The 18,659-nt window shown below is 44.1% G+C and overlaps 1 protein-coding gene across 2 annotated transcripts in view; it reads left to right on the forward strand.

Annotated features, from left to right (window-relative positions):
- The first annotated feature begins 474 nt into the window (after positions 1-474).
- The window catches only part of SLC38A1 (solute carrier family 38 member 1), a 42,627-nt gene continuing 24,442 nt past the window's right edge, over positions 475-18,659 (forward strand). For both annotated transcript variants that reach the window (XR_009274757.1, XM_058805242.1), the window contains exons 1-4: positions 475-693; positions 9,281-9,493; positions 17,252-17,327; positions 17,897-18,012. Coding sequence is in view for 1 of the 2 variants with exons in the window: in XM_058805242.1 (XP_058661225.1) it covers positions 9,375-9,493; positions 17,252-17,327; positions 17,897-18,012 (311 nt within the window). In the remaining variant the exon portion in view is untranslated. The remainder of the gene's footprint in view (positions 694-9,280; positions 9,494-17,251; positions 17,328-17,896; positions 18,013-18,659) is intronic.

Genomic DNA, 18,659 nt, shown 5'->3' on the forward strand with positions numbered 1-18,659 from the left:
GGATTCCCCCGTTCATTTTAAGGAAGGCGTCTTGCCCCAGCAGGAAATACTCCGACCTCCTGCACAAATGGCAGCATTTTCAGCATATACCTTTTGCATGACACAACAGGAAATCGGCTAACACAATAGTGACAGATCTTCCGTAGCCATTTCAAGTCACAAAAATCCTGCCTGGCTGCCAGGAGGGGTTCTCCAACCGTGCGTGAAAAAAAATTACTGTCTTTTGTAAAAAGAGTTTAAATTTTTTTTTTTTTTAAGGAAAGGTGTTGAAGGTCCATGCGGCGGGGGAGCGGTGCGTGCCGGGGTCCCGGGGGTGCCCTGCCCGGACCGTGTGAGCGGCCGCCCCGCGGAGCCCCCGCGCCCCGCAGCACCTGAAGGCGCGGCCCCGGCGCCGGCCCCGCGCGGCGCGCGCCCGGCGCGCTCCCGCCAGCCCGCCCACCTCCACATGCACACACCCGCGGCGGGAGGAGGAAGGGCATCTCTCTCGTCGTTTTCGTTTCGCCAGTTTCATTTACCCCCCTTCTCCCCCCTTTCTCTCCTTCTTCTTCTTCTTCTTCTTCTTCTTTCTTTTTTTTTTTTCAATTAAATTTTATTTTATTTTTATCACTGTAATTATTTGTCGGGGTTCCCCAGTCGGATCCCGGCGGAAAAGGTGGATCGCTTCTCGGAGGGTCCCCGCGGCTCCTGGGGAAGGTAGGCAGCAGCGGCTAATGCAAGGGGAGGGAGGGATGGGGCCGCGGCTCCCCGCGCCCCCTTTGTCTCCGCGCCGCGGCCGCGCAGCGCGGGCCGGAGCCCGGAGCCCGCCGCCGCCCGCGCTTTGTCCCCGCCGTGTGCGCAGCCCTCCCCCATCCCCTGCCAAACGAGTCTGCTCGCCCCTGGTGCTGCCCAGTGCGAACCCTAAAAACGCGAGCAGCCAGCCGGGCGGGGCTCGGGGAGCCCGACGGGGCGGAGGGGACGAGGGGACGGGCGGCCATGCGGCATCTTCCGCGGCTGGGGCGCGCTGCCGCGCCGGAGGCGGGAGCGATGCTGCCCTCGCCGACTGCTGAGGCGGGCAGCAGTTTGTGGAAAAAAACCACCAACAAACAAAACCCGCAGAAATAAAACAAAAACCTGGCAGTCTGCGGCTACGGGCTTCCGCTGGCGGCGAAAAAAAAATGTAGTATTAATAAATGAGTTTGCCCCTTATGACGGCCGGGTGGCGGGTGCCGCAGCCCGGGCAGGGTGCGCGGCCGCGGTGTGGCCGTGCCCGGGGAACGTTCCTGCCTTTCCCTTAAGGCCAGCGCTGCCATGGGGTCAGTGCAAGTTTTACGGTATTCGGAAAATGCAGTCCGGGCCCATGGCGCGCACGCGTGTGCGTGGTGCCCGTAAATACATAGTAACAGCTGAGGTCGTCGCTTTCCGTGAGCCAAGGCGAGAACAAAAAGAGGCCCCGGTGAATGCCCGGGGTGCCTTGGCTCACGTGTGTGGGCGTCCAGCACGCTCTTGTGGCTGGGGGCTTGTTCCATTGTTCTGCAGAGTTCGTAATGCAACCTGTAGCATTAGGATATGTCTGTTTCCTTGTGAGGGAGGAGACCATGAGGTGTGTAAAGCTGTGCTTTGTTTATGTGACATTGCAAGGACTGAAATAAACCCTGGATCTGGCAGCTGGTTTTATGGAAGGAGAAGCTGTAGTTTTCTTGCGCTACCAGCTGAACTCGCCTCATGTCCGCAGGCTATTCAGAATCCCAGACTGCTGTGGGGCATATCTACCAACCTTTAATCCAAATTATAAATAGGAACCTGTGCTCTTCTTCCTTCATCTTTGGGTTTGTTTGGCTTTTACTTGTGCATGAAAGGCAAAATAACATAGAACATTGTTCTAGAAATAAAGTGTAAGAAAAAGATACATTTTAGTTGATAAAATATATTGCAGGAATAAAAAGCATAACAAAGCAAAAATCCCCTACATTCTGAGAATAACCTTCATAGATCAGAAGAAATAAAAACAGCTGCAGGAGGAGAAAGAAACAGCATCCTCCATCTAAATTTTACTTCATTTGCTACCAAAACACCAACTTCGTTTAAAAAGCCTCCAAAAGGACATTCCATCTGTTGCTGAAGGATATAGGTATCAATAACTGCCCTTTCCAGGCTAGAAGCCCATGCCGAAATGGCGCTGAAATCCGCTTTGCAAAACCTGCGTGAAATCTCCGAACTGCCATATTGCTGGTGAGCAGGGGCCTTCTGCTGAGGCTCGGTGGAAATTCACTGACTAAAATGGGATCTGCTTCACTGTCGTGCTGAATGACTCCTATTTGACTTTGCCTTTTCGGAAGGTCGGGTTTTTTTCTTTTTAAGAGGCACCATAGAGAGAGCACTTCACTGAAGCACACTGCAGCATCCTCTGTCTCGTCACTTGAGACTATTTATGCTGTAGTTGGACCAACTGGGCTCTCCAGCCTGGGTGAGGATGGGAGACGGCTGTTGGCAGTGAGCACCAAGCTGCACATACCCGTGTGAAGAGGATTATCCCCTGAGTTTGAGGCTTTCTGCAGACTGCTGTAAAATGTGGAGAATCAATTGTCCTTCGTGCCCAAATCCTGCTTTTTACAAGGGTACTAAAGGGTGGAAGGGGAGGCAGTGCTCTCTCGGCCTTCCTGCTTGGAGAATGCTCATCCTGGGTCTCTGTCCTACATTTTGTCTGTGTTTGCCGTTTTGGGAGCTTGTTCTTAGCAGTGTAAGAGTGGTGACTGAGCAGAAATGGGACTCTCTCCTGTGCTCTTCTCTCTCTTTTTAGCATCTTGTTCATTTCTGTTGGAATCTGCGTAGCAACTAACATGATAATAACCATCACTTACAAGTTTGTATTGTGAAGACAAGTGGATGTTATGGAACTATTTAAATATTTTAAGCCTGAATTCAGTTTTCTTTCTGATTGATACTTACTGCTGTGACCTTAATCCAATCCAAGAAGTTTGAGCAGCTGCTCCTGGGAAAAATGGCAGCTTTTACATGTTTTGCAGTTAGTGCTTAAAATATTTACCCAAGCTTATCAGGTAAATATTGCTTCAAGTCACTTACAGTCAAGAAAACTGAGGCAGAGATATTACTTGTAAACTGGGGCAGAGGAAAAGTGAGTTACACATGAACTTACACAAAGGATTCTCCCTTCTGTAGTACAAAAGTTTACTTAAATGGGAATTTCAAAGCTGCTGTTTAACCCTTAGAAATACATCTGGGTAGTGTGTTTTGTTGCAGTGACCCATAAAGCCCCACTCATACAAAATTTCCACTCTCTGTGGAAGACAAGAGCGTGTTTATTTGTGACGGTGTGTTGTGGGATCTCTTCTGAAAACCAAGACTGTCGAGAGGATTTCACAAAGAAATATAATTAGGAAAAAATGTGACTATATTCCTCTGCCAAATGCCTTTCCTAATTTGACTGGGAAGGGCTCTAAACAAAAATGTACTTAAGACCATTTTCCTTTATGGCTCATCTTTAAGTGTTTTGCCTAAAGTAATGAATCACTTGGTGAATCAGACTGGGATTTTATGGTTTCTTATTTGCCTGCCTTTGATCAGCTGAGTAGCCTGTCGAAACTTAATTTGGGACTGTCTTCCCTTTCTTCATGGCAGCATGGAAGGGCAGTGTGGACAGTGATGGGGGAGAGCAGGAACGTTTTCCTGTTGCAGCACAAGGTCGTGCACTACCAAGAGAATGGCTGACTATCCACATTTGTTCTCATCACTTCTGTTTTATGGCACCCTTTTCTGAGCTTCCTTCCCAAGACTTCTGACACTTGTTTTCCCACCCCCTATCTTATCTTTTAACTGTTTCCATCCTGCATGCTGTGGGGGTTGTGAGAGAGAGGAGCCTGGGGATGAGAGGGGGCGGCTTGCAGACACCAAGCAAATGGCTGCAGCAGCGCCAAGGCCTTCTGGCCACCGTGCTGCCCTCATCCTGGCACTGCCCCGATGGGCAGGACAGTGCCAGCACCCTGTTGGTTCTGTGTGGCACCTGGACCCAGCTGGGACACCACTGGGGCTTCCACTGTGGCTGCAGTCTGCTGCAGAGGGGCAGAGCTGAGGAGCTGGAGGCAATGACATTTCAAGCACTGCAGATGCTTGCTCAGTGGATGTGAGTCAGTCTAATTTCCAAGCTCTTTGTTATCTCAGTGGCTCTTCTGTCATTTCTCCATTTTGTCCTTTCTGTAGATGAGGAGTAAGTCTGGAGCTTTATGTCCCTCATGTCAGGTGTCACCAATGCAGAACAAAAAGCTGATAGTTGCTTCCCTGCCTCCCAGTGTGATACTGTTACGTATAAAGTCTATTCTTGCTTTCTGTCATTTAAGTGAATAGTTCGTACGCAGAGTTTCAGTCTCTGTGTTTCATTATTTATATCCATGGTGTCTTACTGGCCACACTGCTCTTTGAAAAACTTTCAAAAGTATCACCAAAGAATCACATCTCAGGCTTTGCAGGGCTAAAAACAACTTGTGTGAAACTCGAGTGCAGGGTTCTGATGACTTGTAACCAACCAAGTTTTTCTTGGCAATACTCTCTTTGAGAAGAAAGTTGAGTCACATTTTGTCTTTTGAGCAAATTATCTTGATTTCCATAGTTCAAAGTGCTTAGTGTGTCTTGGATATTTACCAGCCCCAAGACCATTTGACTGCAGGAAGTGTGCAGTGAATGAAATTCCCAGTGGAAGGGCATATTGCAAAAACCATACCCAGAGATGGACTAGATGTGGTCCAGATTGACCACTTGCCCAAATGCCTCTCATGTACTGGGTCAGATTTTGAGCAGCCACGTGCCTTAAGATTACATTTATGGAACTGTGTCATTTACAGGATATGAAAAAAACGTGAAATAAGCCATTGTGATTACTACCAGGAGTGATGATGTTCTTTTTAGAAACACAGCTTCTGACTAAGTGTTTTCTGAGATTATACCTCTTCCATGCCTAGAAAGGATTCATGCATGAATCAGAAGAAATAGATTGTCTGTATTATCATATTTTTTCCAAACATAAAGTTTTTGATCCCATTACTGCTCTTGTGGAATTTTTACAGTCCAGGAAAATGAAGTTGCAGGGATTTTTTTTTTATGTTTCACAAGTCAACAGAAAAATTAATACAGTTCTTGGAATATGTTTTAATGGCTTGTGAAGGTCTCTGTGTCCTTGAAAATAATAAGCTCATTTTTTCTTCTTGTGTCATCTCATAGTCCTCCTGAAGTTGTGACCAGTTGTAATCTTTCCCATATTCTGCAAGGAGCACACAGCAAATAAATTATCTGTAATGGCTTTTACAAGACATATAATGGGAGATTTAAAGAGAAAGCCAAGTTGCTAGGCCAGAGCAATGCTTTTCTACCAAACAGAGAAGCTGGGTCAGCTACCAAACACAGATCCTTGAGGTTTGTTTTGAAGAGTCATTAGCTCTTTGCTGATCTTCTCTCCGGCTGATGCCTTTTACAAGAAGGAGTGCTTGCCCATTTGAGTAGAAAAATTTGAAGCAAGAGCAAAATTCAGATTTGTCCTTTATGATTTACTAAGTATTTGTCTGGAAGAAGAGGTTTGGTTGTGAGTCTCTGGAGGTTTTCCTTTCAAGAAGTTAAAAGCTGAGTAGTAGGACAGAGTAGTAGGCACAGTGGCTGAGGTGATTGGAATTTCTGCAGTTACTATTAATGTGATTATTTACTGTCTTTCAATTTGAATTAGGAATAAAGCTCAGCCTAAGAACTCTTGCCAACATAGCATTTTTATTTGCATGTCTTTTAAGACATTTCTTGAATGAAAAGGCCGTAGAAGTACAAATATTACCCTGCTGCTTCCGTTATAGCTCAGTATCAACATATGGTGAATTTTTATTAGTTGAAACAATTTTGGGATTTTTTTCTCACAGCACTAGTGGCATGTACACTTGAGGTGGCAACTTGCTCAGCTATCCCAGCATTGAATCTCCTTTTGGGAACAAAGCTATTGCAATTGCAGGGAACAGCTCAGTGTCACTGCAGACCCCTCCCATGGGTCAGGGGATTGTCCTCCAGCAGCAGGCTCTGCTGTAGGGGACAAGGGACAGGTCTGGAGTGGACACTGGATTTGTTGGGAATTAAGCTATTGACATGATCCCTAACCTTCTGGGATTTTAGATTTTATTTAGGCTCTGTGATTTGTCCCATGAGTGAACTTGAAGTTAGACTAGGTGATTTGGGGATGAAACTCATATGACCACCTATACTCCATTGACTGTGGAGAGTGCCCAGAGTAATTAGCAGTGACAAAGTGTTTTCTCTGTATATCTCTAAGATGAAGTTATTGCAAAAATTTTGTGATTTACATAGTGTTTTATTCCTGGTATCACACTTGTATCACCCTTTGTCTCTAAATCTTCAAGCACTTCACAAACTGAGTATTAGTGTTGCTATTATCATCTTAATTTTATAGGTGGAGATGCAGAGGACATGTTGGTTTTACTTTGCCAGAGATCTGTGATGAGTTCATGCCATGACAATGAAAACCTCAGTTCCCAGCCCCACCACTCTCTCCTTACCCACCTCATGTTTTGACGCTGAGATTAGGTTTTCTCATACTTGGCAGTGCTATGCATTATTTGATTCAAGATTTTTTTCTTTGTTTTTGTTATGGTGGTTTTTTAGTAAATCACTTGCCCTAGCAAGAATCTGACACATATTCAGAGATATGCCCACTGTCATGATGCTTCAGGAGCAACTTGTCTGTCTGAAACATGAAATCTGCTGAAATGGTTGCTGGTGCTTTAGCTTGCTCTAAGATTTTGCTCTGTCCTATAGAATCATGGAAGGGTTTGTGTTGGAAAAGAGCTTCAAGATCACCTCATTCCAACCCCTCTCCCATGGGCGAGGACACGTTCCACTACACCAGGTTGTACAAAGCCCTATCCAGCCTGACCTTGGAACAGCTCCAGAGATGGGGCATCCACAACTTCTCTGGGCAACCTGTTCCAGTGCCTCACCACCCTCACAGTGAAGAATTTCTTTCTAATATCTAACTTAAACCTGTCCTCTTTCAGTTTAAAGCAATTCCCCCTTGTCCTATCACTATATGCCCTCGAAGAGTCTTCATTCAATTAGTTTTCTGTAGAAGCAGGGTTTTGATTGAAACAGACAAAGCTTGTCACTTTTGTGCTGCAAAGATTCCTTGGGAATGAAGCGGGGAGCTGTGTTGCTGCCAGTCTGGTGCTGCAGTGTTTCAGGGACAGAGGGGCAGAGGGCGAAGCTGGAGCCACACGTCAGTGAGCTGTGCAGCCGCTCTCCAGTGCGCTGCTTACCTCACACAGCTGCTAATTTCAGCACCTGCTTTTGAGACACTTAATGGGGAATTTATTAAGCACAGGCAATGTCAAGGCAGTTCTGAAAATCCTCCTGGGCATCATGATGCATAACGGTGCCCAAAGGAAAAGCTTCTCTGCTTGAATCTCAGCTGAACCTTTATACAGGCTTTAAAATGCCAGGGGACCCAGATGCTGGTACAGAGGTTGCCTGGTCTCTTAAGAAATTGTTTATTTTAGGAACTCACGGTCACAAGAAACTTCAGAATTCAGTGGGGGGGTTGGTCCTTGCCACCTCAGCAGTTGCTGTCTCCTGTGGCTTTATCCTTTTATAAAAAGACTGTGCTTCTCTTCCAAAATAGGTAGACTATTACATCCCTGCAGCCTCTGGGAAGACTGTTCCAGAATGCTAAAACCACCCTCTGCTTGCCAGTCTGCCTTTATTTATCAGCAGCCTAAATCAAATTTTTTTTTTTTTTTAGATATTTTATTGTGCCAACATTTGAATACCTGAGCAGTTTTCTCCTGCTATCTGTAGTGGAAATCTCTTTTGCAGAGGAGTTGAAAAGTACCCAGCTCACACACCCCAAAATCTACCCTTGCACCAGGCAGTGTTTGCCGCTATAATCACATGCCTAGCTGCTCCTTCAGTTGAAGAGAAGGGATCCTGCTGTTAGCCTCGAGGATAGCCTTTAAACTTGGCACCTGAACTTTGGACAGGATGGGCTCTTGAGGAATTGAAAATGGCGTTTCTGAGAAAGAATTTACAGGGAAAAAGCTGCTCATTTGCAAAGCTATCTTCCGTGTGGTGGGGATGTGGTATAAAACAGAAGTACTGGCTTCTGTAAACCTAATTTGAAACAGGCAGATGTCATAACTGAACAAGTGAACTACATCCTCCTGTCTCGCCCTGCAGGAGCCTGGGGATGTTCATGCCTCTGGTTGCATGCTGTTCAATGGCTTTGAGGTAGCCCTGAGAATTTAAAATATCGCCAAATTAATCTGGTGTCTGAGGGTTCACCACGTACCCCAGGCTGAATAGTTGTTTGGCAATACTGCAGGAAATTCATTCACAAAATGAGAATTGAGAGAGCTGTGGTGCAGGAGCTTGTTTGTGAGTAACTTGCTGTTGCCTCACTACCACGCTGGAGTTGTAGCTCAGCCGCGGGTGGTTGGGCTCCGGAAAATATTGGTCTTTCAGTTGCTTTGCATTGCTGATGAGGAAGTATGTCACTGTAGCAGGCTTCTCTGATCTGCCTTTGGTGCTCCTCTCTGTGCTTTTATGGAACACATCTATCTGAAGAGACATCACCTGGTCTCTAGATAGTAACTGCTTGACACAAGGTATACATTGCTCTTTCTTTCTGTGATACATCAGCTTAGAGATTTTGGTTTTTTCTGTTTCTCTCCTTGTTCGTAACAAGTTTAACCATCCAAAAATTTGAACAAAGCGTCCACTGCACCTGTGCTTTCCCAAAAATCCTTAACAAGTTGGAATACATGTGCTAGTAGCACAGAGTACCGGGATTACTCTATCCCTCTTTGTATCCCACTTAGCATCAGCATGGACATGTATTTTATATTTTTAAGTAAGAATGGAGAGCATAGAGAGGACAAACACCAGATATTGAATTGGGACAGACTTGGACAAGCAAATAGTTTTTATTCCTTAATTTGAGGTTAATCTTTTTTCCTGAAACAAACAGGCTGGGCTTGCTCACAAGTTTAAAAAAAATTACTGTCTTCAGCAATAGATTGCAGGAAAGGGTAAATTTATAAGGTTAGTGAGCTTGATCTCATTAAGACATACAAGGTTACTATTGTTCAGCCATGTATTTAGATAATAACCTGAGGTCCATCTAACAGTACAAAATTGGTTGGTATGGATGTCCCTCCCATGCAGGTTTCACTGGTTTCTCCTGGTGATGTTTGATATTGCCTGCTGATTTTGGTATACATCTTGGGTTTTTTCCTTTTGTTTGATTTAGGTTGCGGACACTGTGGCTCCAGTTTACTCACAAGATACCAACCAAACACTAGTATTTGAAGATCCACTTGGATAGGTGCAGCTCCTCACCCAGCATGCCTTTCAAAGCTGGATTAGAACTGACCGAATTGCAGAATATGACTGTCCCTGAAGATGATAACATCAGCAATGATTCAAATGATTTCACAGAGGTGGAAAATGGCCAGATAAATAGGTGAGTATTTTTCCACTGACGTTGCCTCTGCTAAGAAACACAGTGTTTAAAAACAGCATTCTAATTTTCAGTATATATCTTGAATTATTCATTACCAAGTCATGCTCCATTTGAAGATGTAATTTGAATTTCATACGTAACATCTGTTGGGCATAGGCTGCAATAGCAGATAAAGCAAACAGAGTAGCAATTTATTCATCATTTTGAATCTTTCAAATTAGTCTAATAAAATTCATAAACATATAATGCAGCAAAACGCCAAAATTTTTAGATGTCTGCTTCCACACAGCAAAGAAGTAATAACAATATGATGGCATAATTTTGGAGAAGTCTCTTAGTTGATTTTTCATCTCTGGTATGACAATTTTAGCTTGTCTGGCCACCTCCATGTATGCAAGCTTCTGGGGAGTTACAGCTGGTGTGGTTGGCAGCAATTGTAGTTCCAGTCTGTGTTTGCAATTTGACAAGATAAACTGGGCAGCGGTTTGCTCCCTTGAGGCAGAGGTGGCAAGAAGATGGTAAAACTGTGTCTTACACCTAACTCGGATCAAGGTTAAAAAAATGCATCAATATTGGTGAAAATTATTAGTTGCAATTATTATCAACACAATTATTAGGCTGTTGGCTTTTTCTATAAGCTTACAGTCATTTCTGAAGAGCTGCCTTTTCTCCAGAGAGCAGTTCTCCAGCCCTTCCTGCCAGCCTCCAACAGGTGCTGAGCCATCCAGTTTACAGCAAAAACCTGCTGACAGACCCTGTTTGTATTTTGTGAGCTGTAAAATAGGAAGCTCTGTTTTGATCAAACTTCCTGTTCAAATATTGCAAACCAAGGTGGAGCACAGGGCCAGTCAGTGCCTGCGTAGGGATCCAGCCCTGCTGGGAAGGCTGTGCCAGCACATTGTTGTGGTCCCTTCTGCGGGGCTGCCACCACCTGCTTTATGATCTTTAAAATCTCCTTCTCTTGCCTTTTCTTCCTGTTGGCAACATCCTCTCCAGCTACGTGAGAAACTCACTTTCTAGTGTTAAAATGAAATTCAGAGCTGTTTTTTCCCATGCGAGGTTAGAGTCAGTTGTGAGGCTCACAACTGCATGGGTGGACAAGGATCCTGGTGGCAGGTGTGGGAATAAGCACCCAGCATTGTCCACACCATTCAAGCAGCACAAGCAGCAGGGGTGGTGGCGGGGTGGGGGCAGGAGGGTGCCAGCCCCGGCGAGGGGAAGTCCTGGGGCCGGCACCGGCAGGGCGGGTGGTGCTGCGACCGCAGCGCAGCTGCGCTGATGAAGATTAGAGCTGGTCAGGAATTTTCTGATGCAACTGCTTTGATGGAAAGTGCCAAAATGAAACACAAACCGCTTCTGTTAAAAAAAAAAAAAAAAGAAAAAAGGCAAGAGAAAGAGAAAAAGCCCTCCAAGTTTGCCAAAACAAAACAGTTCCAGTATGAACCTGCTTGCTTTCCTGCTGGTTCATGTTGTAAGGAGAGGAGCTATGGGGCTGACAGTGGTAAATTCACTCCCCGGAGGCTGTTGAGGATTTACATCCTTGAGACAAGGAGTGGCTGTACTGGGCTGGCTGTGCCTCCCCAGCACTTTGGCTGATGCCATCAGTAACTGTTATGGGGACAATCCCTGCTGGCACTTCATTGTCAGTGAATGTTTATGGAGGGTGGGGAAGGAGTGTGCTGTATGTGCCTGGTCCTCTGTGGTCACCATGTGCTCTGGAGTTAGGGCATAGTAAGTGTGGCAAGAGCTGGGCTGGATCCAGACTGCCTGCAAAAGGAAGAAGAAAAGTGGAGTGATGAAAGAGGGTCAGAAACTCAGAGGCAGAATTTCTGATTACTGTTCTGGCTCTTAGGGCAGGTTAACATATTTCACAATTTTCTATTCCTTTCTGGAGAACTTGCTTCCTCTGCAGAAGAGGATCTATCATTTGTCTATAGGATATAGCATATTATGGTTCTCTTAGTCCTCTGCCCAGGCACTCATGGGACAGCTACTTGCATCCCATGCATGACTATTTTGCCCTGTATATCCCAGTTTGTTCATGTCCCCCTCCATGTCCAAACCAAGAGTTTCAAGGCAGCTGGCACTGACCAGAGTTTCCAGTGCAGCAGCACAGTGGCACCAGGGCAGCCTGCCAGCATGCCCTGGGGCTGAGGCTGTCCCTGAGCCCCCCACAGCTGCAAGCACCTCCATGCCATCCTGTGTGACGAGCAAGCAGGCATATCCTGCTCTGCACCCGTGCATCCTGAAAGGATGTGGTTAGTCCCTTCCTATAGCTATTTTGGCAGACACCTTTTTTTCCATGGAGTAAGAGGTTAACAGGCACAGGGAGCAACACGTTTTGTGCTGCCTGGCACGTGATGTGAGGCCTTGTAAAATGCCCAAGTCCATCAAAATCAGTGGGACTTTTTCTGTTGATTTCACTTGAGCTTTAGATTAGATCTCTAATTTTCAACCAACTCACTTTTTTTATTGTTTCAACCTGTTTGATTTTACACTCTGTATTTAATTTAATTTTTTTTTTCTCTCAGGACATAGTTTTTCAAGCTCAATGTAGAGCAACTTTTTAAGGGTCTTTTGGAGATGGTACACCAGGCACAAGCTGATTCCAAAGCTGGCTGTAAACTCCAAATATTTCCTAATCTTGGAAAAGAGTCCTATATGTTCCTTTGACTTTCCTGCCTCTTCTGGGCCTAAATATATGTAGGGAGGGGATGTTGATTTGAAGAGGCTGTACTACTAAGAGGGCTTTTTCTTTGTATGCAGATGTTGAATGGGAATGTCTTCTGAAAATGTCAGTTCAGAGATTTGCATGAAACCCAGACACGGATTTTGTGACTTTTAACAATGTCTCCTGGCTAAAAACCTTGCCCTCTCTGCACATAATTGTGAATCAGTATTTAGATAAACTACTCCATGACTATAACTATGACACTGCTCTCAAGAAGCTGATGTCTGAGTGCCTGGCTTGGTTTACAGCTGCTAGTAAGTTATCAGCACCCCTTGTTCAGTTAACAAGGTTGTTAGTAGGTATGCTAAGATCTGGTCCAAGTTTCATAGTGTAAGACAGATCAAGCTTTCCTCTGCATTTCTTGTTCATGCCTGCCCTGGAAATCCTTGCCACTGCTCAAGTTAGCATGCAGTTTAAGAAGCTGCCTAAGGATAGAGTTCTGTCATCTTGGCAAAACTAGCTTTCCCTAACAAATGTTTAAGGCATTATAAAATACCATTTTAATTTAATTATGTTTAAACGTATCTGAGATGGCTAAATGGTTTTTGGCTAACTCTGCTTAGCCAAAGTGGTTAGCTTGGGGGTATCACCTTAATCAAACATTTCTCGTTGAAGTCCTTAAATAAATTAAATTTGGAAACCATAGTTAAACATCATCCTTTTTAAACCACTTTTATCAATAAGGCTAAGTTTCTACTTTGCACTAAATCAAACCAGGAAAATAATTAGATTAAGATATTCTTTCCAGGCCAGCTGTGAGGCTTCATGCATCACAAGGATGAGCTCATTGTATCTTGGCCAGGATACTTCATTAATGTATCAGAAAAGTTCTGCATAGTGTGTTCATGCTCAGCTATGATACAGGAAACACAACAGGAAAGCAGAAATATGTAAGAGCAGGTTATGTCTTTCAGTGATGGGTAAAGCATCATTTGAAATGAAGACAACAAACAGTGCAAATGGATTTCATGCTTGTCAGGGAGTCTCAAGGCTTTGATGGCACAGACAGTCCTACAGTGCATTGCCACAGCACCTCTCACAGTTGGCCTCTGCTCCTTGGGAGGGCTGGGAGAGGCGGTGTAAACAGGCGTTTCACTTAATTTGTGTCATATTCGTAAAGGTCAGAAATGCAGCATTCTGTGACAATGAATGGCTTGTTTTCTAAGCACGTCCATTAAGCAGAGCAGATGCATGGCACAGTTTAACTAGAAATTCCGGTACTCCAGCATATGTTTCCTTTCATATGCTCTAAGGGAGAAAAACCACCCTGAAATAAAAAAAAAAAAAGTTTATAAAAAGCAATAACTTGATAAAATTTTTTTCTGCTGAATTCATTGGATTACCTTCCACTGTAAGTTTTTTTTTTTTTTTTCCTTTTCATTTTATTTCATTTAAGATCAGTAATATTTTTCATTTGTGGAAAACTTGTCTGGCATAAAGTCTGGCCACACCAAGCGTTGTCCCAAGGCAGACCTCTGCCCTGGACCTGCAGGTTAAGTTGCCTGCAACAGCAAATGCAGCACAGGCAGAGCCCACATCCCCTGGGCTGTCTGGGCAAGCTGTCCTGGGTCTGGGAAGTCCCCCATAAGAAAGCTGGTCTCAGTGCTATGTCCCTCATTGTTTGGAGTCCCAGTACCCTCATCCCCATGTCTGACTCTGCCCTTCTGTACACATCACACAGAAAAATGGAAAAATGTGCAGTTTGATGTGGGGTGGATGAGGAGCCTAGCTGGGCAACAAGCCTACTCCATTTTTACCCTAGAGCTAGCTCAGAAGAAAGTACTTTGGATCAATTTATCAAATCAGACTAGTTCTCTCAAAGTTGCATCCAGAAGGAAATGACATGTTTGTTGGCTGTGAAAGATACCAACTTTGCAGAAGCTGTTTATTCTGTCAGAAGTATTCTAATGGAAAGTCCTGTGGTCACTTTTATATTCAAGCAATGTTACTCAAGTGTTGTCTTTATCCTGTATTCGTTTTTTAACAATAATTTTCATGGAAGTTTAATACCAGAAGACAATAATAACAGTGTGCACAAATTTGTTATTTTTGTAATTATTAAGGGGGAGCTGGCTGCAGGGGGATGAGCAGAACTGGGGGGAGCAGACTAGTGACTTCTATCATAACTCGACAAAATCTAAAATGACATATGATCTCCATAAAGGACAGAAGAAGGCAAAGTCTGCAGATGTTCCCAGCAGCAGTTACAAATCCAAAAGAGACAAAACTTTTCTCTGTGCTCCTGCCTGTAAAAATTGCCTGCAGGGTGTTTCGAGAGAGAGCTGGAATGTCTTTTTCAAGCTGTTCACACTCTGCTGCCTGTGTTCAAGAGATGGACTTTAACAGACATGAAAGAGAAAAAGCACATGCTCTGAATCAGGTTGAGATTTTATTCCACAAGGATGAAATACCTATAAGGTGAGCTTTGGAAAGCTAATTTCAGATCAGTCTGTCTTAGAAGTGGTTGCTTCTCACTTCATAAAATGGTGGGGGAGGTTCAGCCATCAATTCCAACTGTGTTAGAGCTGGTAAATCTGACATCATATCTATATTTTTCAGCAAATTAGTTGCTGAAGTTAGTATTTAAAAAATACAGGAGAAGCCTATAGTTCTTTTTTATTGATATAAAGGAAGTCAAAGCAGACCAATGGGCAGGAGGCAAAATTGTGAAACCCCAGCTAAAATACTAATTACATTTTGCCATCTATGCCTGGATTTAAGGCATAAACACCAAATGTTGAAGACACAAGGCCCAGTGTGTCAGCTGTGGAAGGCAAGTCAGCAGCATTTTAGCTGCATGATTTTGGCATAGCCTTAGAAGCTGTGCTAGCATACATATCAGCAGTAATTAGGCCACAACTGGGGCAGTAGGGAACTTTGCTCAAGCTCTGTCTTTACAAGTTCACAGATTTATTACCAGCCTGAATACTGCTGGATGTATTGAGATGATGCAAAGTTTTGAGTCACAGTTTGCACTATACATCCCTGGCCAGTAGATGTTTCCCACTGTGGGAAAGGACCAGCAGTGCTGCTGTTTGTGTTCAGTGTTGTTTGTCTGCTTCAATTTAAGAAGAGCCAGCTTAATGTAGCTACAGCTAAAATGGGCTCTGACACTTGGTGACAGCCCCTGGTTAGGTATGTGACGTGTACCATGGCTGAGGCATTAGCCAGCGCAGACTAAGAACCATCTGTGGATTAGCAAAGATGCCAGGGACTTAATTGTGCATAAACCTTCAAAAGATGAAAAGCTGAAAGAATGCTTTATACAAACTAACATGTTTGCTGAAGAGAAGGTCTGTGAGAAAGTAACAGCACATCCAGATCAGAAGTGTCGTAAATCTCAAGGATGCCAACACTGCCACAGGGGGACAGTAAGTTCCTAAATGTGGATACATCAAGGACACAGAGCAAACAAAGGGTGAAGAGAAAGAAGAGCTGTTTATTCTATGTTTCCCTGCACAGAAGTGTTTAATTTTGCAGTATGATGAATTCAGCATTGAGTTTTGAAAGACACTTAGATGAAAATCCAGTAGCCCAGAGCAGTGTACCAGCAGAGCAGGTTGCCTGCTTCAGGACAGTTCAGTCAGCAGTGGCATGTGTGTCACATCTTCCTCCTCTTAACTCCAGCCATACCAACCCTGTGTGGCAGTGTCCTGGGGTGTCTTTATGATGCTTGTATCCCCATTTGTCTGTTTAGCCCAGAAATAACTTTTGCATCTTTAAGACTGGTTCTGAGAGAGAAGAGAGGGAGAGAAGAAGTGTGCAGTTTGTTGTCAGAAACTACACTTGCTCCCCTGCATCTTTCCCCTGGACTGTGTTGTCTGCAGATGAACAGATGGCAAGACAGAGCTCTCCTTTGCTTTTAGCCAGTTTTTAGCTCTCTGAGGCAGAGAAGTTCCCTGGACTGTGGTTTTTCTTTTTCTTGGACCTGTTTAAACCTGCTCTGGACTGAGCACCCAGAGGAGCACCAGCAGCTCACACCTGTGGCCCCTCGGGGCCTGGCCTGGCCTGCGACATATCCTGCCAAAGAGGGATTGCTAACAGACTGGGGGAGCTGAGCTACAGCCCACAAAAAGGACTTTCTGAGTTTGTCATCTCTTCAGATTGGCAAGAAGTTTTATTGTTTAATATTGTTCATTTTCTGTGCTGGTAAATGCTTTGTCTGTTAAATAAACGATTTTTCCACTTTCCTCCAAGGAAATCTTTTCCTGAACCGGTTGGGGGAGGGCCCACTTGAATTTGCTTTCTAGAGGCACCCCTTTGGAGGTTTTCTCCCAAATTTGCCCTAAACCAGGACAGGCAGCTTAAGGTTTCAGTAGCAATGTAGGGTTTTGCAGTGTCACCTGACAGTGAGGAGACAGTGACATCTTTTAGGGATCCTTGGCAGAATGATGATGGCAGTAATTCATAGTTATGATTAAAGATGTATTTTTTAGCAGGATGTTATGATTAGTGTAGCACAGAATTTATTATTAGAATGGCACAGGATTTCAACAAGCAGAATCAATGCAGTGCAATCTGTAAGTAGCATAATACAGAATTTAGAGTACAATTTGGCTTACAGTTTCTAGTCAACTGGATGCTCAGCACATAGGGTCAGATCTTAATCCATGGTTTCTTGTATCAGTACACAAACATAATCTTGACTCAAAAATCATGTAAAAGAATATGAGCCTCTCCCATAATCCTTGGAGGATGCAGAGGACAGGGGTTTGTCTCTGGCCAGTAGCACCTGCAGTCCCTAGTTCCCCACTTAGGACTTGTAACTGCTTGATTTTATCCTCAGTGCCCAGGATGCTGTTATTCTTTCCTCTTCTGTGGAGGGTCATCACCACTGCCTGCTGGGCCACGTGCCTGGGACCTTCCAGCCTGGCAAGGCAGGAAGTAATTGAGCTGGTGCCCAGGAGTCTTGAGGTTGATAGGGAGGGGAAGAAGTCTGTTTGGTTTCTTCTTGTACTTGCTTCACAGGACCTTGTGTTCATATTTTCTAAGCACTTGCTGGAAATAAATCCTCTGACTTCTTTCAGCAAGTTTATTTCGGATCGAGAAAGCAGAAGAAGTCTCACAAACAGCCACCTCGAGAAGAAGAAATGTGATGAATATGTAAGTCTCTCTCACTGCTCTGTTCCCTGTCAAAAGGAGCTGCATGTTGTGTATATGAAAGGCCTTTAGACATTGTTTTCAAAAGTGCTGGGCAGACACAACTATAACTGAATTCAATTTCCAGTAGGAACTGCCTGGGATCGGCACTTAAACAAAACCCCAAAACAAAACCCCCGAGCATACTGGTTGGGTTGAGGCAAGGGAATCCCTCTGGCTTCTGTTGGGCAGGAAGCTGTGGTGGTTCCTTATGGCTTTGCCATATATGAATTACACATCCAGGATGTTTCTCAGGTGTAGTGGAAGATGGGGTTTAAAACTGAAAGTGCAGTATGAGCTGTGTGTTGCCTGTGCCATTTAGGGCAGTTTACAAAACTTATTGGGCAGCGAGCAGCGTAGCTGTGACAGAGTTCAGTGATGCTTTCTCCTCTTTCAAACAATTTTTATTAAATCCTTTTCATAGCAGTAGTTACTTACATCTGGTACATCACAAAACATGGGGTTTGAAGCAGGGGTGCATTTCCCTGCTCTGTTCCAAGCTGTTGCTGACACATCTGTCTTTATTTCTCCAGATCCCAGGAACTACTTCACTGGGAATGTCTGTTTTCAACCTTAGCAATGCAATTATGGGCAGTGGGATTTTGGGTCTTGCTTTTGCCTTGGCCAACACAGGAATTCTCCTTTTTCTGTAAGTATTCATGTGGTGAGTAGCTGATCTCCATGGAATTTCACTGTGTTTAAAGAATGCATGCACTGCCAGCAAGTGGAGGGATTTATAGTCCATGTGTAATCAACTACAGCATTCAAGCCTGAAAATATTAGTTACAAGTTTCAGACATCTTTTTTTCAGTCACATGCTTTTGTGGAAAAAAACACTCCTTGTAGTGCTAGAGAAAATTAGGTCCATGTTATTTACTACAGACCTAGACAGGGATTTTTCCTGTGCTCTGCAAGCTACATAGACATCAAAAATATTCTATAGTAATAGTTGCAGTGAGTTAGCACCTAGTTCTTACTTTTGTCACAAGATTTCCAGAGCTTTCTTCAAAGCATGGTGCAATAAACACTTTTTAAAAACCAAGAATAGTTATTTCCTTTATATGTTACATACAATATTTTTGTCTCACTCCCACAGTTTCTTTAATGAGAGTCCTTGAAAGCCAACATAAATATAGCCAAGATTTTAGTATAGAAAAGAACTGAGGTAGACTATTTAAGTCCAGGAAAAAAAAGAGGCTTTTTATAAAGGAGAATTTCATAGTTAAAAATGAAACAGTGCCATTGAATGACTAAGACAGTGTTATTCTGGATCTCAGTATGAGATGCTTCATTTTG

This window comes from Ammospiza caudacuta, chromosome 5, assembly GCF_027887145.1.
Source record: "Ammospiza caudacuta isolate bAmmCau1 chromosome 5, bAmmCau1.pri, whole genome shotgun sequence".
Classification (NCBI taxonomy): domain Eukaryota; kingdom Metazoa; phylum Chordata; class Aves; order Passeriformes; family Passerellidae; genus Ammospiza; species Ammospiza caudacuta.